At 46.8% G+C, this 24,937-nt stretch overlaps 2 protein-coding genes across 3 annotated transcripts in view; one reads left to right on the forward strand and one right to left on the reverse strand.

Annotated features, from left to right (window-relative positions):
* The window catches only part of FBXW2 (F-box and WD repeat domain containing 2), a 77,052-nt gene that overhangs the window by 41,171 nt on the left and 10,944 nt on the right, over positions 1–24,937 (forward strand). The window contains exon 8 of the transcript XR_014785976.1: positions 13,713–13,826. The gene's annotated coding sequence lies outside the window, so the exon portion shown is untranslated. The remainder of the gene's footprint in view (positions 1–13,712; positions 13,827–24,937) is intronic.
* Positions 8,526–16,405, reverse strand: LOC146335661 (uncharacterized). Of its 2 annotated transcripts, none has more exons than XM_084821519.1 (2): positions 16,241–16,405; positions 8,526–10,128 (listed from the first exon to the last, which is right to left on the reverse strand). In XM_084821519.1, exon 2 carries the CDS (start codon positions 10,073–10,075, stop codon positions 8,732–8,734), a length of 1,344 nt encoding a protein of 447 aa, XP_084677645.1. In that variant the 5' UTR covers positions 10,076–10,128; positions 16,241–16,405; the 3' UTR covers positions 8,526–8,731. The 2 variants fall into 2 exon arrangements, with proteins under 2 accessions (XP_084677645.1, XP_084677646.1); XM_084821520.1 differs by lacking the exon at positions 16,241–16,405 and adding an exon at positions 11,243–11,526.

The following is a 24,937-nucleotide window of genomic DNA, read 5'->3' on the forward strand; positions in this document are numbered from 1 at the left end:
GGTGGCGGGGGCCATTCCGCCACGGACTCCAGGGGGCCGGATTCAAAAGCAATTGAGTCACACAGCTGGAGTTGCCTTTTAAATTCTCTGCCATCCCTACATAATGCTAACCCATGATTCATTTAACCCATGCTTTCTTGCCCTACTCAGGATTTGTCTGGCAGATGATTGAACAAACTGTGGTTGGTTTTTCAAACCCTGAGTTGTTTGTTTCCAATTCCATCCCCTTCACCAATTTCTTCCCTGTATCCCAAATGCCTTTGCAGTGTAGTAATACTGGCATGTAGAGCAGCTGGTTGGTTTTTTTTTTACTGCTCTTGCCCACCACCTCTCTAGCCTGGCAAAACAACCTATGAACAACTTACAGTTCTGGGGTCGCACATACTGACAACCCACAGTTTAAGCCCGGATTCAACAACCCATACCATGAGTTAGCATTATGTGCCAACCAGGCCATTGTGTAGCTATTCATCTTTTCTTCCTTAAAATATTTTTTGTGGAGAGAAAAAACATGCAAGAAGCGGTATGAAAACATGTTATAAATTGCCTGGACACTCCATAACATTCCATAAACGAGGAAGTGAAATTGCCCAACAAAAGCCCCATCTGGAAGCACCATAAAAGCTCCCAGTTCAAGAGGTTCTGGGTACAGCATCCTTAAGCTGCCTTCCCACCTAGCAGGCTGAAGCTAGGGGGCTTTGAGTGCTTGTGTGGGCATGTGGAAGCTTTCTGCACAGTCACAGGCTGCATGTATATTTGAAAGCCAATTTCAGATGTACATCCAGATTAAGGAGAAAGTCAGCCAGATAAGCATTAACGTTATCTCGATGTTAGCAACCTTAACCCTTTTGTAAGTGAAGGGTAATCAGCTACCCCAGCCCTTTTAAATTTACATCAGCTCTCAAATCCCAAACCTTGCCTTGTGTGTGTGAATGGTGGGGATGTCAATCTATTCAGAGGTTCACACCAACACTTCCGCCACAATAGTGATTACAAGCTTCATCACCCTATTAATGAAATGGAGCAAGTCAGACTTTGTCCGTCTAGTCCAGGATTGCTACTGTCTTCATTCTCCCCGTGCAACCCATCAACTCACAGCTCCATTAATAACAGGCATACCTCCCTTCTACCCAACATATACAAGTGTATGATCAGCTCACACACACATATGTAATATCTTCCTCAATGTGTATATGTCATGAGCTCCCTATTCCCTACTCATGAGTTACTTCCTCCCCTTGAGATCAGCTTGCCCCACTCCCATTTCACTCCTTTCTCTTACTACTAAGAAGAACATAAAATTTCTAGCCCCTATAAATGAGTCCTCTTCATTTTTTTCATCAGCTCCTCCCTCCCCGACAATGTGGGGATATGCTTTCTCCTAGTAAAGGACAGAGATAAAGACAAAAAAACCTCCACCATCCCTAAGAGGTACCCCTTCCAAACCTTGTAGATGAGCTCCCTCAACCCTGCAAATAACAATGTGGAGTTACTCTCCTTTTAATTTCTAATGAGGGAGGGGCAGGGAGCTAACCCCCCCCCCCACTAATACAGGAGTCATTCCTCTCCTCCACTTTGTCATAAGTTATCCCATCCATTCTAATATGGAGTTACTCTCCTTTTCCCTCCCAGCCTGTGAGAAACAACCGCCCTACCCTACAAATTGGGGGTGGGGTGGGGGTTGTTCCATCCTCATCTCTTAAGTATCAGAGGCAGTATCAGATACTGGATATCTCCAGTATCAGAGGCAGTATGTCTATGCACACCAGTTGCTGGGAACATGGGTGGGAAGGTGCTGTTGCACTCATGCCCTGCTTGTGGTTTCCTGGTAGACAGCTGGTTGGCCATTGTGTGAACAGAAGCTGGACTAGATTTATTTTCATTTCTATACCGCCCAATAGCCGAAGTTCTCAGGGCGGTTCACAAAATGGGCCCTTGGTCTGATCCAGCATGGCTCTTTTTATGTTCTCATACCCCGCCCTGCCCCCCGGCCCTCTTCATACATCGTTTCTACCCTCTTCATATATGCTTTCTATCCTTTCCTCTTTTTAAATAGCATCCCCCAGCTCTTTTAATATGAAGGGTTACCATAGCCACCCCCCACGCTAGTGGGTGCCCCTCTCCCCTTCATTACTATGGGGGGGGTCTTTCCTCCACATGGGCTGTGAGTTCAGTTCCCCCAACCCTAATATACAGGGCGGGGTCTTCCCCTTCCAGTTATGGAGGGTGGTGATCTCTCCACAAGCACACCTCAAAAAGGAGGAGTGTCCTTGGCCTCTAAATGGCGGGATTTAGTGGTGTTGCCAGCCGCTTTGGGCACCTTTTGTGGGAAAGAGGCATATCAATGAAATGATGAATTATAGCTCACTCCCCCCTCACCCCCAACAGAATTTATTGGTGAGGGGAGGATAGCTGTCGTTTATTTTTTTGGGGGGGGGGAATCCCGCCTTCCCCTCCCCACAGCTCAGTCAGGGGAGGATAACGGTTTATTTTTGAAAAAAATAAAATAAAATCCCGCCTTCCCCTCCCCACAGCTCAGTCAGGGGAGGATAACGGTCGTTTATTTTTTGGGGGGGGAAATATCCCGCCTTCCCCTCCCCACAGCTCATAACGGTCATTTATTTTTTGGGGGGAAATATCCCGCCTTCCCCTCCCCACAGCTCAGTCGGGGGAGGATAACGGTCGTTTATTTTTTGGGGGGGAAATATCCCGCCTTCCCCTCCCCACAGCTCATAACGGTCATTTATTTTTGGGGGGGAATATCCCCCTCCCCACAGCTCAGTCGGGAGAGGATAACGGTCATTTATTTTGGGGGGGAAATATCCCGCCTTCCCCTCCCCACAGCTCATAACGGTCATTTATTTGGGGGGGGGAAATATCCCGCCTTCCCCTCCCCACAGCTCAGTCGGGAGAGGATAACGGTCGTTTATTTTTTGGGGGGGAAATATCCCGCCTTCCCCTCCCCACAGCTCATTTGTTGTTCAGTCGTTCAGTCGTGTCCGACTCTTCGTGACCCCATGGACCATAGCACGCCAGGCCTTCCTGTCCTGCACTCTCTCCCGGAGCGTGCTCAAGTTCATATTCATTGCATCCGTGATGCTATCTAGCCATCTCATCCTCTGCCGTCCCCTTCTCCTTTTGCCTTCAGTCTTTCCCAGCATCAGGGTCTTTTCCAGGGAGTTTTCTCTTCGCATTAGGTGGCCAAAATATTGGAGCTTCAGCTTCATTATCTGTCCTTCCAATGAGCACTCAGGGTTGATTTCCTTTAGGATGGACTGATTTGACCTCCTTGCAGTCCAGGGGACTCGTAAGAGTCTTCTCCAGCACCACAGTTCGAAAGCATCAATTCTTCGGCGCTCAGCCTTCTTATAGTCCAGCTCTCACAGCCATACATTACTACTGGGAAAACCATAGCTTTGATTAGACGGACCTTTGTCGGCAAGGTGATGTCTCTGCTTCTTACTATGCTGTCTAGGTTGGCCATAGCTTTCCTCCCAAGGAGCAAGCGTCTTTTAATTTCATGGCTACAGTCACCGTCTGCGGTGATCTTGGAGCCCAAGAAAGTAAAATCTGTCACTGCTTCCATTTCTTCCCCTTCTATATGCCAGGAAGTGATGGGGCCAGATGCCATGATCTTCGTTTTTTTAATGTTGAGTTTCAAACCAGCTTTTGCACTCTCCTCTTTCACCCTCAACAAGAGGCTCTTGAGATCCTCTTCGCTTTCTGCCATTAGGGTGGTATCGTCTGCATATCGGAGGTTGTTGATAATTCTCCCGGCAATCTTAATTCCGACCTCTGATTCATCCAACCCGGCATTTCTCATGATGTACTCTGCATATAAGTTAAATAAGCAGGGTGACAATATGCAGCCTTGTCGTACTCCTTTCCCAATTTTGAACCAATCGGTTGTTCCATGTCTGGTTCTTACTGTTGCTTCTTGACCCTCGTACAGGTTTCTCAGGAGACAGGTAAGGTGGTCTGGTACTCCCATCACTTTCAGAATTTGCCACAGTTTGTTGTGATCCACACAATCAAAGGCTTTAGCGTAGTCAATGAAGCAGAAATAGACGTTTTTCTGGAATTCTCTTGCTTTCTCCATGATGCAGCGAATGTTGGCGATTTGATCTCTAGTTCCTCTGCCTCTTCGAAACCCAGCTTGTACTTCCGGTAGTTCTCGGTTCGCATACTGCTGAAGCCTAGCTTGTAGGATTTTGAGCATCACCTTGCTGGCATGTGAAATGAGCGCAATTGTGCGGTAGTTTGAACACTCTTTGGCGTTGCCCTTCTTTGGAATTGGAATGTAAACTGACCTTTTCCAGTCTTGTGGCCACTGTTGAGTGTTCCAGATTTGTTGGCATATTGAATGCAGCACTTTAACAGCATCATCTTTTAGGATTTTAAATAGCTCGGCTGGAATACTGTCATCTCCGCTAGCTTTGTTGTTACTAATGCTTCCTAAGGCCCACTTGACTTCACTCTCGAGGATGTCCGGCTCAAGTTCAGTGACCGCACTATCATGGCTATCAGGGACATTCAGATCTTTCCTGTATAGTTCTTCTGTGTATTCTTGCCACCTCTTCTTAATCTCATCTGCTTCTGTTAGGTCCCTGCCTTCTTTGTCCTTTATCATGCCCGTCTTTGCACAAAACGTTCCCTTGAGATCTCCAATTTTCTTGAAGAGATCTCTAGTCTTTCCCATTCTGTTGTTTTCCTCGATTTCTTTGCATTGTTCATTTAAGAAGGCCCACAGCTCATAACGGTCATTTATTTGGGGGGGGGGGTTTCCCGCCTTCCCCTCCCCACAGCTCAGTCGGGGGAGGATAACGGTCGTTTATTTTTTTGGGGGGAAATATCCCGCCTTCCCCTCCCCACAGCTCATAACAGTCATTTATTTTGGGGGGGGGTTTCCCGCCTTCCCCTCCCCACAGCTCAGTCGGGGGAGGATAACGGTCGTTTATTTTTTGGGGGGGAAATATCCCGCCTTCCCCTCCCCACAGCTCATAACGGTCCTTTATTTTGGGGGGGGGTTTCCCGCCTTCCCCTCCCCACAGCTCAGTCGGGGGAGGATAACGGTCGTTTATTTTTGGGGGGGGAAATATCCCACCTTCCCCTCCCCACAGCTCATAACGGTCATTTATTTTTTGGGGGGGGGGTTTCCCGCCTTCCCCTCCCCACAGCTCAGTCGGGGGAGGATAACGGTCGTTTATTTTTGGGGGGGGAAATATCCCACCTTCCCCTCCCCACAGCTCATAACGGTCATTTATTTTTGGGGGGGGATTTCCCGCCTTCCCCTCCCCACAGCTCAGTCGGGGGAGGATAACGGTCGTTTATTTTTTGGGGGGGAAATATCCCGCCTTCCCCTCCCCACAGCTCATAACGGTCCTTTATTTTTGGGGGGGGGGATTTCCCGCCTTCCCCTCCCCACAGCTCAGTCGGGGGAGGATAACGGTCGTTTATTTTTTGGGGGGGGGAATATCCCGCCTTCCCCTCCCCACAGCTCATAACGGTCCTTTATTTTGGGGGGGGGGGATTTCCCGCCTTCCCCTCCCCACAGCTCAGTCGGCCCTTCCAGGGGTCTGAGGCCTCTTGCGCCCCCTGTCGACTCTGCCCTGCACACGCAGCGCCCAAAAAAGGCGGGAAGGGAGGAATCGTCCCCTCAGTGGCATCGTGAGGGGATTTTTTTCCCTTTTCTCTCCTTCAGCCTGGACTGCAGTCTTGACTTTCTTCACCCAGTTTTCTTTCCCCAGCGCGGGTGAAGGCGGTTTGTGGGGGAATGGGAAGAGATGTGACCTTGGGGAAAAGCTCTCCTCCAAAGGTCAAATTATAGAGGAAGCCTGAGCACACCTACTCTAAAGTACGCCCCATTTAGCTCATTGCAGCTTACTCCGGGGAAGGTGTGCACAAGATTGCTGCCTTTAGTAGACTGAGAGCTGGGAGTTGTAGGGCTTTTTTCTGTCGAAACGTGCATAGGATTGTGCCCTTGGGGTGCAACCCTAAGCACGTCTGCTCAGAAGCAAGTCCCAACGAGTTCAACAGGACATACTCCTAGGCAAGTGTGTATAGCAGCCTTTCCCAACCTGGTGCCCTCCAGATATGTTGGACTGCAAGTCCCATCGTGTCTAACCCTGAAACAACCCCTGCCACCTGGGTTCTCGCACACCACAAGTCGCAGCAAGCCGGGTGCCTACGGGTGCTATGTAAAAATGGCGCCCAGAGGCACCCCGGCACCATGCGGCAACTACCATGGTTAAATTAAGCCATGGTGGGCTGTTGTGTCATGTGAACTAGGTCACTGGCTTTGTGGTTAAGGTATTTTTACTGCCAGAGAGGTGATTGTGGGTTTTTATGGCTCGTGTGCTAAAATAACTTGGCTGGCATTGGGTACTAATATGCACCTTGACTTTGTGGGGTGGGGGTACACACCATTTGCTTTGACTCAGGCAGCAAATTCTCTTGGGCCAGCCCTGCCAGGCATCTAAAAGATCTCTGTCCTGGTTGCCATCCACCTGACCTCTGAAGGTATCTGGAGTAAGACCTCAGACCTACATCTTACATTCCAGGAGGTTCGTAAGGAAAGAGACCGTCAAATAGACTATGCCATCCCTGATGTATATTCTAATCTTCAGATCAAATCTTCTAATCTAATCTTCTAATCTTTTTCTAATACATATAAAAGGAAATGTTTGTATGTGCTCGATGGACTCGGAAACTGTATATCTGATTGTTATGTTACTTAAAGGATTTGCTCTACCTCTGTCTGGGATGGTTTTAGGCATAGTGAAAGTTTTGTCTGCCATCTTGAAACAGAATGGTGGCCAATCAAACTTTTTAAAGATTTACTGCTTCAGTACCATTTGATTGATTTCAACCAAACTTTGCATCGTGATTCAGCACTGGGCAGAGAGCAAATTTTAACCATTGTTGTTGTTCAGTTGTTAAGTCGTGTCCGACTCTTCGTGACCCCATGGACCATAGCACGCCAATTTTCAACCATATGATTATCTATAATCATAAAAGAGGATGTGTCTCTGTCCGTCATTGCTATAGATCCAAGACTGTGAAAGCTAGACACCTGAAATGTGGCATGAATATAAAGGGGACCTTAGGAATATGCACTGCAGGGTTATTTTGTTTTTAAAGCACATTAATTTTAATGCCCCTCATTACTTTTGCAAACTCCCTAGTTCTGATAATTGCCTTTGGTTCTCTGGATTTGCCTGCAACTTTTTGTGGTGCCTGCCAATCTGACAATAACGCTACCTGTTTTCCACACTCAGATGCTATGGACTGCTAGTTTTTTTCCTCCAGCTTACACAAAGATCCATCACAGCTCTCCAAAAATCCCAGTTAGGAACAAGAAGACCCCTGCAAGATCAGGCCAAAGGTCCAGCTAGTCCAGCGTTCTGTTTCCCACAATTGCCACATGGATGCTTCCCGGAAGCCCACGAGTACTGTATGAAGGCAATATCCCTGCCCTGCTCTTGAATTTAGCATGAGCAAGGCAGTGTACTTACTATGCTGTTGACAAGACATCTAACCCCCTTTTAAAACCATCTAAGCCCACCTTGTGGCAACAAATTCCATAAATTAATTGTGTGCTGTGTGAAGAAGCATGTCATCGGGTGATCATGAGTTCTAGTGTTATTCTCCACACCATGCCTAACTTTTATATGCCCCTGTCATGCCCCCCACTTTAGTCTGCACTGGTGCAAACGCTCCCACTGCCTGGGATGGGAAAGCATACATGCTGCCACTGGCCACCATTGCCATCTGCCAATGTCTCAAATGCCAAAATGCCTACTTACCCCCCTACTCACCATATTGCCATTGCTGCTGCCTGTCTAGCAGGGCACCTGAGTTCTCTGAAGAGCTGCATTGGCCCGAAAAGCGGTCGGTGCAGCTTTTCAGAGAGGTGGCTAGCTGGCTTCAATTTCAAGTCCTGCCCCTGCTCTCCCTTCTTATGGTTCTTTATCTTCAAACCAGACTTGGATTAGAAAGCCCTCAAATAGAGGATGCCTTCAAACAGAGGCCTGTCCTAGTAAAAATAGGGCACATGACCGCTACTTTAAGTATGGTTAGAGTGCAATTCTGTGCATGTTTACTCAGATGTAAGTTCCAACGGGTTCGAGGGGACATATTCCCAAGTAAGAGTGCATAGCATTGCATCAGTAAATCCAAAATATAAAATACAATATGTAATAAGAAAAAGAGAGCTAAGAACTAGAACCACTTAAAATAAACCTCAGGGGATCAAAACAACATCAGCCCCTCAAATCAAAGGCCTAGCAAAAATAAATGTTTTTATTTACCAAAACGCCATCAAGGAAGGGGCTAATCAGGTTTCATTGGGTAGGGTCTTCCACAGTCTGGGTGCTGCAACTGAAAAGGCCCTATCTTTCATTGCAACTCAGATGCAGATGTCATCTGCATCCATATTATCAGCTGCTTGTGGGGAAATTTGATTTTGGGCTGGATCTCTCATGACCAGAGGGAGAATGAAAGGACTGAGAGGATAATATTGGTATATTAAATGGTATATTACAGAAGTAGGACGTATATTACAGAACTGTCTAAAAAAATAGAATCATTCCCTTTTAAGAGTTTTTTTTCTCCTAGTAAAATATTTCCAGCCTGTTTTAGTCCTTTCAGCCATATAATATATTGATTCTGCATGCACCCTTTATGAAGGCATCAACCTTTTTTGGCCTATTTGAGTACTTCTGGCATCTGTTTATAGCTTGGCATTTGCTGCTACAATATTGGATTTATGCAAGACTTGGTTAATATTTGCAATCAAAGATGTGTTATATCTCCAGAGGATTGGGTCTCGAATCAGGGATTCCTCATCCAGATCTGTACGTTTGGGTATTCTGCAATGGAAGTTAATGGCAATGTCACTGGAGACATCCACATGATCTCCATACATCTCGAGAACAGAGTGGACAGATGTCTGAATCACTTTCCTTGGATCAATAACCATTTTCTTGTTGTTGAAGTCACCTTTTTTGTTAGGTTCTTTGTAGATATGCTGAAACATGTTTACCCCAGGCACAGTGCTCCAAGATGAGAAATTGAATGGACTAGTAGAGGTGAACACATTATTACGGAAGACATGGTTTTCAAACAAGAAAACACCAGTCTCTGGATTTTTCTTCTGAAGTCTTTGCATTAGGGATTTCCAGTCTCCATCCTTAATGGGGAGAATAATTTCATCAGCATCAATAAGCAACACATATTTGCTTCTATACATGTTGTGGTAGATGCAGTCATTCAGGGCTGTAACTTGTCCATAGTAGCCAATGTCTTTGGCATCCATGGAATAATGCCAGTAAGATGAAACCTTAAGGTACAAATTGATGGGCCAGGGGACAATTTCAATTGTCCCTTCAGAGACATAGTATCTTAGGACTTTCTCCATTAATTGGCTGCACTTGTTCTTATAAATAATCACTTTCCGTGCCCCAAGTATTTTATACATCTCTATACTCTGTATGAACTGCAAGACATTATTATAGTCTCCAAACATGGTAGAGATGCACACTGTGAATTCCAGAGAGGACCTTTCAATATTACGGTTTTTTATTTCAAAAATTGGTAGTTGTGCAAAATCCAGTTCAACGGAAGGATGAATAGACATGTAGTGTGGATAACAGTTTTGTGGTTCCTTGCAAAGTAAGTCTGCTGTACCATAAGGGAATTCAAATCGGTCTTTGTGAACATCTATCTTAGCCTGCACTATCATAGTATTGTTACTATTTTGACAGCAGAAGAAGCAGTAAAGTTCCTTAACTTTTTCATAGTGAACAATACTAATAATACGTATGAGAGTTCCATTTCTGTTGTCAAAATATGGGGCTACGATAAAGCTGTGTTTATCTTTGAGTTGGGTGATAGTGTCACTGGTAAGTTGGCCTCTGCAAGAATGATTGTGAGGTTTTGGCTGGCTGGTTTTTCCATTTATATCATACTGCATTGTGCTTCTCTTCCAGTAATATGATGCAAAAGATAAGAGAAAGATGAAGAGAAAAAGGAAGGTTCCAGCAGCTGAGTCAACTTTCTTTCCAGAGATTAACATTGCCAGGTGCCCAATGCAAAAGTCTTACTGTCCTTGTTTAATATTCTATTAGCCTACAAAGGAAAGAAAGAAAAAAGGGAATCAAATTACCACTTATTTGAAAGACCAATTATAATCTCCTGGGGACTCCCAGGAGAGTTCTTTACCCCAGTACCCAATGGGTTACTTAGTAAACTGGATTGGAAGGATTAGATGTAATGATGGAACATTAAATCCACCAGGAAACACTCCAGCAGTCAGTAGCGTTCACAATCTGCTGAGCGAGCCCCAAATGCGTGTGACATCTAACTAGGGCACCAAGTTACATCTCTGCCAGCTTTGAAGTTCTCTTCACTCATCACTCCATAGGATTAAAGTTCTCTTTTTTAGTAACTTGGCCAAAAGGACAAAGGTATTAATTTCAGGTGAGATAAATGTAGTTCTAATCCAATCAAACAAGCAAGGTGAGGTTCACTGTTATCACAAATAACACAACATTGCTGTAAGAGAAGTGTTAAACTTGTCATTGGTTGAATGCAGTGCAGGATATACAGGAAGAAAAGAAGCTACCTTACATTGAGTCAGACCCTGGGTTCATCTAGCTCAGTACTGTCAGCACTGACTGGCAACAGCTCTCCAGGGTTTCAGGCAGGAGTTTTTCCTGATCCTACTTTTGATGGTAGGGATTGAACCTGGGACCTGCTGCATGCAAAGCATGTGAGCCACAGCCCGTCCCACATCTACAGCATCTCAGACTCATGGCCATTCAGGCCCTGCTTAAATGCCTCCGGTGAAGACAAGCCCACCGCCCCCAGAGGCAGTCTGGTCCACTGTTGAAGAGCTCCTTCAAATAAAGCAAGTAAGGGTTTTATTTATATATTTAATTTTTCCCTATGCAAAAAGTGAATACGGGAAGTACTTCGCAGAAACTGAAGATATGCAAATCTTTCAAAATGTGTAAACAACACTTGGAATGTAAATCGGAAATCTTAAACTTAAGATCTGAAACCCACAGGAAAAAGCAGGGAAGACAAGCTGTTCTTTAAAAGGCAACTCCAGCTGCGTGACTCAATTGCATGGGAGAACACCTCTCCCAATCAGGATTAAAACAGATGACCAATTTACCCGGTGGTAAGTGGGGGGGGGGAACCTTACCACCAGATAAATACAATGCAACTAGCAACTCACCCAGGTTGCAATGGGACACCACTGAAATACCAATAAAAATTAGGAGGCAACGTGGCTGCGGGGCTTGGTTAATGGTTTTATATAAATGACCAATACCGTGCAGGAGTTACTCTTAATGCCATGCAGCAGGGGCCCCGGCTGGGCTCCAGAGGGCACAAGTGTGCCCATGAGGCCTTTAATGGTGCCCTCAAGGTGATTTATATGTACACGAGGCATGACCGCAGAATTCCTGGTCCCTCTATAGTTCTAAGTCTATGGACTTGGTTTGTCCGCATTTTAAGTCCTTGGACCTCCACTTGCAGCTTTGACACGCCCCCTTGCTCTCTGATTGGCCAAGGCCATAGGTTACGAACCAGTGCCCTTACTCCCATTCTGTGGCCGCTAGGAGCAGGTGTGAGTGGCGGGTGGCTGTGCTGGACGGGGAAAGTAAGTGTTCCGCTTGAGCGCAGACTCACAGTATGGGGTTGGGAACAAGCGGGCAGGGGTCTCTGAGAGGGGAGGGCAGGCAAAGAGAGGTCATTTCCTGCCTGCTTGCTCGCCCTCTTACCCGCATTTTTTGTGGGGAGGGGGGTGGTGCTTGTTCTCCAGCCCTTTTATTCGTGTGTGCTGGGGGGTGTGGTGCTTGTCCTCTGTGCCCTTCTGTTTGTTTGTTGGGGGTGGGTGCGTGGGTAAAGCAATGAAATTTCCAGCACCTTCTCGCATCTGCCTGTGCTGCTTTACCTGTAGGCTTTTGTGTTTGGGGTGGTGGTGATGTGGGGGCATTTCCCATGCTTCCCTATGGTCGCCCGCCTTGTGTTTGCTTTGGCGCTCTGGATGTTGTTTGGTGCATGTGGGGAGCATGTGCAAAAGTAAGGATTTTGCTGCGTGCTCACGCGCCTGCGCTGTTTTTGTTCATTGTGCGTGCTGTACTTCTGGGCTCCCTGGCAGCGCAACCCAGCCCCGTTTGCTTTGCGGTGCATGGCAGCGGAGGCCTTTTATGGGGGAGGGGGGAAGCCAGAGCCTTTCTCTGCTTGCGTGCCCAGCCGGCTCCTTTCTGTTGGTGGTGGGTGCCAGGATAGGCGCTTCAGTGGGGTGGTGGTGTGGGCAAAGTTAGGGCGTTTCCGTACTTCCCTCAATTTTGCTTCTGTCCACCCCAATTTTTGTGGATATCCCCTGCCCCTTCTTCAGTCTGTTTTCCAGTGGCAGAGAGGCTCCCCTGCTTCAGCTCTATCCTTCCACCATCATGTTTTTAAAGACTCTTCAAGGGCCCATCTCTCTCTCTCTCTCTCTCACAGTCTCTCTCTCTCTCTCTGTGTGTGTGTGTGTGTGTGTGTGTGTTTATGTGATATGGATATGCGACTGAAGTTGGTTACAGCCCATGAGAGCTTATGCCAGTTAGTACTAACATGTTAAGTAGTCTTTGCTTTATGGTGCCGCACAAGCCTCATTGTTTTTAAAGTTGAGTTTCCCACTAGGATTAAAAATGGGCACTCTCTTACTCATGATTTCTACATGTGATCCCCCACCCCACAAACCACCTTAAAATCACAGATCTGCGATTTGATCTGTAATTTTAGGTTGGCTTGAGGGGCATCCAATATAAAAAGCATGATGATCCATGCCACTAATCCTTCTATGCATGCTATGGTTGTGCTGGCAAATATGGATGTTTGTATTTCTCTGCCAGGAATGTTTGGATGTTTGTATTTCTCTTTTATTGTTAGTTCAACTATGAAATAATTTACTATCTTGCAGTCTTGTCATCATTCTGACCTGAAACCCCCCCCCCGCCATCTTATAAATAGCCACGCCTCCCTCCACAGCAGCCATCTTATGAGTAGCCATGCCTTCACGGTGGCCATTTTGTCACTGGTGCCCATGGCATTTTGTCAGGATTCCAGTGCGCCCACAGGCCAAAAAAGGTTGGGGGCCTCTGCGCTAAGTGATGGTGGTTCAGTACCCACTCTCTGGAGAGGGTTACTGAAAGAACTGGCCGCTCTCCTGACACGCAACCATGCTGTGCAGTTCTGTTTGCTAACCCATCCCAAGGCATGCCCCCGCTGGAGTCCTTCAGGCCCAGCAGCCTTGCATCCTATTGGCCTCTGTGATGGAAAAGGGTTCCTGGTGGCTGTTCCATCTGTTGCTGTCCAAAGAGATCTGTTGAGCGGAGCAGCAGCAGCATTTTCGGCCGCTCGGTGCGCGTCTCCGTTAACCCGTGTCTGGTTGCCAGATGACACAGTAAGCCACCATGGGACACGCTAACCATTCTGTAGAACATGGGTTATGAGGATGGCTTAATGGGGGTAATTAACCCATTGTGGGTTGCGAATCCCCCCCCCCCCGACACACTAACCCTTTGTGGGTTGCTTCTGGAATTTACCCGCAATGGCTTAGCACGTTGTCTGAACCCACCCTCTGTCTTTCTGCCACCTATGTTCTGCCAAATGATTGTAGCCTGTGTTTGTTATGCAGACCTCTTCTTGCTCTGCAGGAGACCTCCTGCCGCCTGAAGCTTTAAAGGGAGCCACATGTAGAGCATGTTACAGTAGTCCCGCCTGGACATCACTAGTGGATGGATAGCTGAGGCATGGTTGGAATTCTCCAGGTAGGAGCTGCGTTCTTATTTATTTCCATAGGCAATATATATGCCGCTTAGAATATCTAAAAATATCTCAAAGTCCTTATGACGTCAAACATTAAAATACAACATCATAATAAATATAAATACTCATTTAAAATCAAAAACTCAAAACACAACAATAAACAAACTGGGCAGCACAATCAGGAAAGGCCTGAGTAAAGAGATAGGCCTTAAAAGGCATGCAAAACATGCCACAGTTGGCACCTCCTGAATACCACGGGGGAGGGTATTCTATAAGGTGGGTGCCCCCACAGAGAAGGCCTGGTATAATATGCACATGCCCAGGCACCCCACTCAGCATCCTGGCTGCCACGTTCTCCACCAGCTACAGCTTCCGGACCAAGCACAAGGGTAGCCCCACATAAAGCTCATTACTGTAATCTAAATATGGACTACAGTGGCCAGGCTATCCCTGTCTGGGAAAGGGCGTAGTTTATGTACTGGATAGGTGCTCCTTGCCACAGAAGTGACTTGGGCTTCCAGTGACAAGTGGCCAATGCTTAAATTGCCCAGGGTTTAAATTGTCTTAACCTTTTTGGGAGGGATCTTTTTGACACAGACAGCTATTAATTGTAATCTAGTACCTTTATTCAGTTATATGTAAGTGACATTACCCTTTGCATGCTCTCTTCCAACTGAAGTGTCATTTTCAAGCTGTCAATCTTTGGGCAGCCTCTGAATGCCTGTTGCTGGGGAGCATGAGCAGGAGGGTGTTAGTATGCTCTCATCCTGCTTGTGGGCTTTCCAGAGGCATCTGATTGGCCCTTGTGGGAAACAGGATAGTGGACAATAGGCCTACAGCATGGCTGTTCTTACGCTCTTTTGGGTTGGTTCACATGCAATGCCCAATGCTGGTTTGTGTCTGCTGGCTTGCATAGGGGCTGTTTGGAAGTCTGAGCCTGGGAACGCTGCTGCTGTGGTGGGGTGAGGTGGTAAATGCCAGTATTGGACACTTGGGGCAAGAGAGTCCCCTGTAGGGGCAGGGTGGGCATTTATCCCCCAGCAGCTATTTTCCTGGGTGTAGACCAGCGGTGGGGAACCATATCTAGTCCAGCGCTGGATTGCCCCCGCCCCCTCCAACAGGCGGGATGCAATTTGGCTCGGGAGTCGACTTTGCTCATCCTTCACCTTCCCAGCATGGAGACGAAAGGAAGAATGAGTGAAGCTGGTTGCACATGTAGCTGGCGCTTGCAGGATCTCCTGCAAGATCCAATTGAGTGCGCAGCTGACTTCACTCCTGCTTCTGCTTCCCAGGCTGGCGAGGAAAAGCCATTGTGCAGCAAAGCAGCCTGAGGTTTCACCTGCTCTGCGCCTTTCCCCACTGGGGGAGGGCACAGGATGTGTGAGGCACTTAGCACCCCGCTCACCCTCCCAATTGAGAGAAAGGGGAATAGGAGAATCACAGACTGGAGAATAAGGTGGGGATTCCTCTCCTGCTCTCTCTCCTGGTAGCCTCGGGGGGTGGGGTGGAAGCACTTCAGGTAGGGGATGGGACTTTGAGTAGGGAGTGGGGCTTCACCCAAGACCCTGTGTATTGGATGGGCCAGCCTAACCAGAGGTTTCCCTTCCCTGGTGTAGACCTTCAAAGCTGGGGGCAAACTTGAATGTCTTCATCTCAGATTTTAATCTGAGCTGGAGAAGAATTTGGAGGTTTCTAATGCTTGCCTCTTCTTTGAACATTACCAAACCCATAAAGCTCATTTCTGGGCCTGAGACTGGCGGACTTGGCCACTTTCTCTCTCTAATGCAAGTTAGTTTGATCACATTTGCTCTCTAAAGAAGTTGAGTCCATGTTACTTCAATTTAACTACCTGGCACAACAGTATTTCTGCAGTTGATAAGAAAAGCCACGGAATAACAGCAAAAGTCACCAGTGTATGTAATTTAAGCCACATAATCATGAGCTCTAAGCAACCATTGATATGGAACGGAAGGAATACCCTCTTTCAGATAAGATTTATATATTTTCTTTAGAAGGCTCTGCAAGGGGTCTTGTAATGCCTTGTACATTTTATCATGTCTGAAGCTTGTTTTTTTTTTTTAATCAGTAGGTATTGATTAAGCAAAATACAGACCTCCTGTGCCAGCGTGCTTACTATCTTCTGTTTAAGCAGCAGAGGGAGGGAAGGGAGAGGAAAGAGTAACAAGAGTTGAACTCCTTACACTTAAGACTTTGTCTCAACTGGGGAACAGATTAAGGGAGTTAATCCAAAGGTACAGGAAAGGGAGCTTTTGAGCTGAGAGCGAGAGCTAGCGAGAGATATCCTTTCTCTGTTGATCTTACAGAGGTAAAATTGTGCCTAGGAAAGCTCTCAAAATATTTAAACAGGAAAGAGACACATAATTAATCTGAATAAATACGATACTCATATACTTACATGTGAAGTGTTTCCTTCCTGGGAAGGTAGGGAGATGGAGAGACAAGGAGGAGATCACAGATTTAAATTTTGCTGAAATTCTACAGTGGTACAAAACACGCTTATTGCAAAGCTTGTGCTCATCAGGCAAGATGGAGACCTTCCGTGCTTGCGTCCCCAGTGTGTGGCTGCATCCCATGCAGGAAACAAGTGACACCAAAGAGGAAGAAAAAGACAAATAGGAAAGAACACAGCACTGTAATGCAGAAGCAGCTAATGGATTCTGAGCTGCCAAGCTAAATGCTCTTAAAGTGCTAGAATGAAGCTGCTTGGAGGATGCTGACTAATTTAGGATTATTTATTTTTAAAAAAGGTATGGTCGCTATTATATGCTTGTTGCCAGAGGGTACAATCTTTTTTCCTCTCTCCCTCTGACTTGAGTGATAACTGGTGTTAAGAGATTTGTCACTGATGTAAATAATGAAGCACCTTCTGAACAATTCAGAGGGGAAGAAATGTAGGGAGACCCTATCAACTAACTTGTGAGCAAACCAAAGGTGCTTCCAGGTGAGGCCTTTGCTGTGCAGTCACACTGCCTCCTTTATAGTGTGACTGCACATCTGGAAACACCTTTAGATGGCGTGCAAGTTTTACAGGAGACCCAGACAACATTGCCTTTTGGGGTTTTCTCACCACTTCTTCAGTCTTTTTTTCCTTACCAGAAAAAATGTGTTAAAGAATAGAATAGTTGCACAATGCCTTTTGAGTTAGCAATCCTCCATCTGGAAGCACCCCACGAATAAAGCATAAAAGCTGTGAAGTGACAGTGTTGCTTTATATATTGATTACATGTATTATTTAGAAGACTTGTATCTTGGCTTTTTGGCCAGAGTCCCTATAGCAGCATGCAATATTAATACAGTGTAACGTCCATGAATAACCTTACAAATTAAAACAAAAACTCCAAACCCGGCCCTATGCAGGGGGATGGGTTGAACCCACACTCTGTAGTTGCAATCCCAATCAGCCCCACCTGGGCTGCTATTGAACCCCTCCCCTATTAAAAAAAAAAAAAAAAAAAAAGGTTGGACCTAAAAAAACTAGCTTCATGGAAATAGCCCTGTTTTGTGCTGTTTTTCCCCAAATATACCTTTGACCAGCATATGAGCTATGGAAAGTTTTGATTTCTTCATAATAATGGCTTCTGCAAGAATATAAGGTAGCTGTATGTCCTACTTTGCAGAGGACAGTGATCTATTTGAAGGTGTCCTCTATTTGAAGGGTTGTCCAATCCAAGTCCAAGGGGAGAGGAGGGGCCTTGAAGTTGTCCATTAACAGTTGGCAGGTAGACCACAGACTGAGCAGCAGGCACGCACAGGAGGTCACCTGGTTACTGACTTCCACAATATGGTGCGATCTATCATTGCTATTTATATCATAATTATTGTTAAATTTGCATTTACACCTATAAATTAGCACATGCAATTTTTCTGCAGATAGGTATCCTCTTTTTTGGTGATGTATTCTCTTTTGGCAATGTGTAGCTGGCTACGCTACACACGTTTCTCTGTCTGGCTCAGTACTGTCAACACGGACTAGCAATGGCTTTCCAGGACTTCAGTCTGGAACCTTTCCCAGCACCACCGGAAGATTCCAGAGATGGAACGTGGCAGGGCCAGCATCATGGGCCTTCATCACTGGGTGTCGGCTTTGGCCCAGGCCAGTTCAGGGGGCTCACTGGCACTCTCTAGAGCCTCCTGGCCCTGCATCCCCTTCTCCTTGCTACTCCTCTTCACTTGCCCTTTCCAAGCATGCAAGCAGTGACAAAAGTGGAGAGATGTAGTAGCACCTTCCACTCGCCTTACATTCTCTCTCTGGTGGCTCTGGAGATTGCGGCCAGAGGGAGAAGGTCCGTTAATGGGCCGTGGTGACATGGAGGAGAGAGGGCCAATTCCCTGAGGGCATCTTGCTTAAGGGCCTCCCCCAAAACCTGGGCTAGAACCTGGGCCTTCTACATGCGAAGCATTTATTTAAAATTATTTTAATTTTAAATTAAACCTCTGAGCTTTTCTGAATAATCACAGGAACATCAGAAGCTCCCTTATACCGAGTCAGACCGCTGGTTTATGTAGCCCAGTGTTGTCGACACTGACTGGCAGCGGCTCTCCAGGCTTTCAGTCAGGATTCTTTCCTAGCCCTGCCTGGAGATGCTGGGGATTCTGCTTGGCTCTTCCACTGAGCTGTGGCTCCGCTTTCACAAATTGCTAGCTAAAATATTATTTTGGATTATAACAGACAGTGACTCTTTTGTGTTGAGGATTCTTTCAAATATCAATTCCCAGCAAACAAGTGTAGTATTTTCCAGATTTCGGTCAGGCTTGGGGCAGCCAAGTTAGGAGATCACAGGCCATTTAATGCCAAATATAATAGGAATATATGTCAAAATGTAAATGTAGAGCCAGGATCCTACCGTTTAACCCTATGCAGGCACCATAATGCGGGGCAACAAACAAGGCCTCACTAACTGGCCCTGCTCCTCTGTCATGTCCCTGCTGCCCAGCCCCATTGCCCTGCACATGTTGGAAGGGGTTTGAGGCCTGCACTATGCATGAGGGCTCCCTGGGTGATTTAGAAGCCTGACCACACAGGAGTGAAGAAGTAGATCCTCCCCCAATGCATGGGAGGAGAGGGCAGGTCAGGGCTGGTGGGGGACACAATGGTGGGGGCAGATCCAGTAAGCACAACCCTTATTTTCACATGCAGCATGGTTACAACGGCTGGGACTCTCTAGCTTCGAAAAAAGGTGAGTGTGGTGGTGGGGGACATGAAAGAGCTGTACAAAATTATGCATGGTGTGGAGGAAGTGGGTAGGGAGGCATTTTTCTCCCTCTTTCGTACTACTAGCACCCAAGGGGGTCATCCCATGAAGCTGATAGGTGGGAGATTCAGGGAAGCGAAAAGGAAGTCCTTTTTCACATGGTGCATAGTTAAACTGTGGAATTCACTTCCACAAGATGTAGTGATGGCCACCAATTTGGGTGGCTTTAAAAGGAGATTTGACAAATTCCTGGAGGAGAAGGCTATCGATGACTACTAGTTGTGATGGCTATATGCTACCTCCAGTATCAGAGGCAGTATGACTCTCAATACTATTTGCTGGGGAACACAAACGGGAGGGCGCTAAATTGTTTTTGTGTTCTACTTGTGGGCTTCCCTTTGTGAACAGAACATTTGTCTAGCTAGGCCTTTGGTCTGATTCAGTATGGCTGTACTTTTGATGCCTGAATAGGGCTTTATTTCTGAAACTTCTGGGGAGTGATCTGGAAGTCGGGGGTATATCCACCACCCCTCGTCATGGTCAGATCACTATCTGGTGACGTTGGACTTCTCGGTTCCACAACCCCTCCGCAGGGGTGGAGGACCCATTAAAATGGTCCGCCCCAGGCGTCTTATGGATCCAAATGGATTCCTGAACGCGCTTGGGGATTCTCTGGGGCATGCCAACGGCCACTCGGTCGAGACCCTGGTGGGTGGCTGGAATGCCGCAATCACTGGGGCATTAGATCAGGTGGCTCCGAAACACCCTCTCCCCCTGAACAGGGCTCGGACTGCACCATGGTTCAATCCGCGGTTACGAGCTCTGAAACAGGAGGTGAGATGGCTAGAGCGCTGGTGGCGGAAGTCTCGCTCTAAAGACGATCAGACACGGGCTAGAGCTGTATCTTCAGCCTATCACGTGGCCGTGAAGGCAGCAAAAAAGGAATATTATGCTGCCTCCATCGCGTCTGCAGAGTGCTGTCCCAGGAGGCTGTTCCAAGTGGTCCGGAGCCTGGTCAGTCCTGTGGCTCCGGAACCACTGGAGCATTCTAAGGCCTCCTGTGAGGCCTTGGCAAGGCACTTTGCAGATAAAATTGATCAGATTAGGTGTGTTACTCTGCACGCTGTGGATACAGTTAGTGAGCAAGAGGCGGCCTGTGGCAAACCGGTTTTGTGGGATCGGTTCCAGCTTCTTCCTCCTGATGAAGTGGACAAGGTGCTTTCATCGGTACGGCCGACCACCTGCTTACTTGATCCTTGCCCATCTTGGCTCATTATGAGCTGCAGAGAGAGACTGGGTGAGGGGATCAGGGCGCTGGTGAACACCTCCCTTGAGGAGGGAGTGATGCCATCAGCCCTCAAGGAGTCAGTGATAAGACCGCTCTTAAAGAAGCCCTCCTTGGATCCTCAAGTTCTGAACAACTTTCGCCCAGTCTCAAATCTGCCATTTTTGGGCAAGGTGATTGAGCGGGTGGTGGCGGTGCAGTTGAAGGCACACTTGGAAGAAACTGATTATCTAGACCCATTTCAGTCGGGCTTCAGGCCTGGGCATGGGACAGAAACGGCCTTGGTCGCCTTGGTAGATGATATGAGGAGGGCTCTGGATAGGGGCGAATGCTCCTTGTTCTCCTCGACCTCTCAGCGGCTTTCAATACCGTTGACCACGGTATCCTCCTGGACCGCCTGGAAGGGTTGGGCATTGGGGACACCGTATTGCGGTGGTTCCGGTCCTTCCTCTCCGGCAGGTACCAGAGGGTAGCACTGGGAGAGAAGGTTTCGGACCCGTGGCCACTTACTTGTGGGGTGCCACAGGGTTCCATCCTCTCCCCGATGCTATTTAACATCTATGTGAAGCCGCTGGGGGCTATCATCAGGAGGTTTGGGGTGCGGTGTCATCAATATGCGGATGACACGCAGCTCTACCTCTCGTTTAAATCTTCACCAAGGTTGGCCGTAGAATCCCTGTCCAAATGTCTGGAGACGGTGAGTGGCTGGATGGGGAAGAATAGGCTGAAGCTGAACCCTGACAAGACCGAGGTACTTTTGGTGGGAGACAAGAGGAGGCTGGGGGATGTTGACCTGGTGTTGAATGGGGTACGGCTACCCTTGAAAGACCAGGTCCGCAGCCTGGGGGTCGTTTTGGACTCCCAGCTGTCCATGGAGGCTCAGGTGTCAGCTGTGAGCCGGACAGCACTGTATCAACTCCATCTGTTAAGGCAGCTGCGCCCCTTCCTTCCCAACCATCTGCTCCCATCGGTAGTACATGCCCTGGTCTCCTCTCGTTTAGACTACTGTAATGCGCTCTACGTGGGGTTACCCTTGAAGACGGTTCGGAAACTGCAGCTGGTACAGAACGCGGCGGCTCGCCTGATTAAAGGCAGCCACCGGTGAGATCACATCACTCCAGTGCTGAAGGAGTTGCACTGGTTACCAGTTGTTTTCCGGGCCAAATTCAAGGTGTTGGTTTTGACCTTTAAAACCCTATATGGTTCCGGCCCAGCCTATCTCAAGGAGCGCCTCCAGCAGCACCAGACAGGCCGCTTAACAAGATCAGCCTCGGATGGCCTTCTCTCTGTCCCATCAGCCAGGACAGCTAGACTGGTGGGGATGAGGGAGAGGGCCTTTTCTGTGGCCCCCACTCTGTGGAACTCCCTCCCTAGGGAACTCCGTCATGCCCCCTCTTTAATGAGCTTCCGTTGTGCATTAAAAACGTTGTTGTTCAGGCAGGCATTTGGGGTGGGTTAGGGTATTTTAGAAAATGTTTTTATTGTAGAATTTTATTGTTTTAAACTGTTTTTATTGTATGTTGTACATCGCCCAGAGTGGCTGGGTGACCAGCCAGATGGGCGATTAATAAATTTAATAATAAAAATAAAATAAAAACTATCCCAGGTTCTCAGCATTGAAGTCACAGGTACTTTATTAGATAATTCTTGAATTTACTTTCGACCTTGGAAATTACTTTAGCTGTATTGAAATATCTTTGTTCTTGCTTAAACTTTGTGCTTGCTTGCTTATTTATTTATTTATTGCATTTATACCCTGCCTTTTTTCCTCTTGCAAGGAACCCAAGGCGGCTTACATTATCCTCCTCCTCTCCATTTTATCCTCACAACAACAACCCTGTGAGGTGGGTTGGGCTGAGAGTGTGTGACTGGCCCAAAGTCACCCAGTGAGCTTCCATGGCCAAGTGGGGACTGTAACCCGGATCTCCCAGCTCCTAGTCCAACACTCTTGTCACTACACCACACTGGCTCTCACTGGCTTCACCCATAGCTTAGAAGTGGGCTGCATAGAAGGCGACATTAATTTGGAATAGTCCTGCATAGACTCCAGTAATACTTTAATTTGGATTCTTTGCTTTTTTGCAGCTTTGGAGGGAGCAATCCTATGACCACTAGACAGCGGCTAGACAGCCATAGGATATGTTGTTTTCCAGGAACCAACCTCTGAGCCTGCACTCTGGGGTTGGGTCCTGGAGAACTGACCTCCCTCCACTTCTGTGCTGCCTCCAAGGCAGTGTGTACAATCCTGTCCTTCACGCTTGCAAGAGGAGCGCGGAGTGGCCAAAAGGGGGTGTGGCTGGGGGGGTGTTTGGAGGGCGGAAATGCTTGTATGACACATTCTATGTGTTGTACAGCAGCCTCCTTCCCTGCTCCGTCCTCCCGTGGCTAGACAGCCACAGTCTGCTGTCTAGCTGAAAAAGCGGAGGGAACGATCCCCTCCGTGCTTCTCCTGCTCTGCTTTGGATAGGCGGCCACGTCTGAGTTTGGAGGCAGCCGCCTGTCTGGATAGGATTGCTCCCTAAATGACTTAAACATTTTCTGCCATTTTAAAAAATTAAGTCTTATTTTAAAACTATAAACAATGTTTAAAACAAATATCACAGAAGTCTTTATTAATGATTTTACCCAACTATAACAGCTGATATTGTTTGCACAACTCAACATTTTGTTGTATCCTATACCATAATTAATAGTTCACAGTTTGTCAAGATTAGAATTGAATAGAATACTGTGTCATCTCTGGGGTCCTTTTAATAGTTTTTACCGAACCCCATATTCTAGCACCCCAGGGATCAGGGCCTGCACCTGCCAAAGCCCATGCTCCAGTAGGGTGGACACACTATCAATCCCTGGAGCCTCCTAGCCCTGCTGCACCTCCTCTTCAATGTCATTGCCTGGTCACCCATCTTCACTGAGTGACCAAGTGGTGAGGAGAAACGAGGAGCAGTGACCCATTCAGTTCACTTTATTGATTCAGCCAAGAGACCTTACAATAAAACATATGCATCAATTAACAAACAGTCAGTAAAGTTCAAAATCGAATACAGAAAACCAAAATTACATTTAATTGGATACATTTGTATGAGAACAGTGTCCTCATTGTTCTTAGCAAACATTTAGATACAGTTTCTTGCATCAGAAAGAAAAAAATATAATATTCAGATGGTCTTCCAGGTTACAAAGTGATGAATTAATTAACTCTTTCCAGAGATCTCAAAATTATAAAAACATTCCAATTCTGAACCACAGGGACATAAGCCAGTGTGGTGTAGTGGCTAGAGTGCTGGACTGGGAGTCGGGAGATCCGGGTTCTAGTCCCCACTCGGCCATGGAAGCTCACTGGGTGACTTTGGGCCAGTCACAGACTCTCAGCCCAACCTACCTCACAGGGTTGTTGTTGTGAGGATAAAATGGAGGAAGGAGGAGGATCATGTACGCTGCCTTGAGTTCCTTGGAGGAAAAAAGGCAAGATATAAATGCAATAAATAAATAAACAAACAAACACAAACAAACAAACAAACTACTGGAATAAGGTATCTCCCCCATACAAAAGAGCTGAAGGTATCACATCGAGACATGCAAGAGTACAGCCCTCCTGTACTTTGAAATACTTACATTCTGCAAGTATTTGGCCTGACAATTAAAAGGAACTGGATAAATGCTAAAAGCAAAGGCCTTACTGGCTGCTGAGAGTGAATTCTAAAAATTGGTATCTTTGATATGCTGAATAATACAAGATCTAGCTTTATCAAGACCACATGAAAATAAAAGACCAATACAAGATAATACAAAAATAAAAGATAATACAAGATCTAGCCTTATCAGGACCATATAAGAAAACCCTAGCAATGGAGAAAAACCTAAAGTATGCATTATGTAATTTTAACATCATCATCCGTACACTTACATACTAATCTAAATGATAAATAACCGGATAAAAAGAAAACAAGGAACTTTCAACAACGCCAAAGCTTCAGTGCTAAAGACAAAGTCCTGGCTTCTACAGAATTGAAGCCTGCCTCTGATCTCTGAACTGCAGCTACCACACAACTGGGGACACCAACAATTGCCCTTAAATAACTTGTTTGTGTTTTTCAGCACTTGGATTAAAACTCATAGTGCTGGATCCAGATTTAGGAGTGTGCAACTGGGCTGGCAGAAGCAGTTTTCCCTGCCCCCTACTCCCCATGGCAGCCTTTCCAGCCCCTGAAAATGCTTCACAGAGGAGTGGAGGACCCTGCTGAATGGAGTGAGCTGTGGGGAGGATGGGGAGGATCCCCCCAATTTTGAGGAAGGCACCTTCCCTGAGTGGAGTCCTTCCACCCATGGAAAAGCAGATCCTGGATCCAATCCATAATCCAAACTTGAACACACATAGAAGCTGAGCTAGATATTTAGCAGTAATTCTTCTTCGGGGCCTTTATAATAAAATCAGGTTGTTCAATTATTTTTTTCTAAGTAGAGGTTGGAATCAAAACCTTCCTTCTGTGGATGGAAGGGCTCTACTCACAGAGGGTGCCTCTGCCTGATTTTTGGGATCCCCCTCCTCTGCACCATGGCTTGCCCCATTTAGCAGGGTCTCCAATTCCCATTTTTAAGGGGTTAGAAGGGCTGC

Source organism: Heloderma suspectum, chromosome 14 (assembly GCF_057233095.1).
Source record: "Heloderma suspectum isolate Gila_16-S chromosome 14, 16-S_ref, whole genome shotgun sequence".
NCBI lineage: Eukaryota > Metazoa > Chordata > Lepidosauria > Squamata > Helodermatidae > Heloderma > Heloderma suspectum.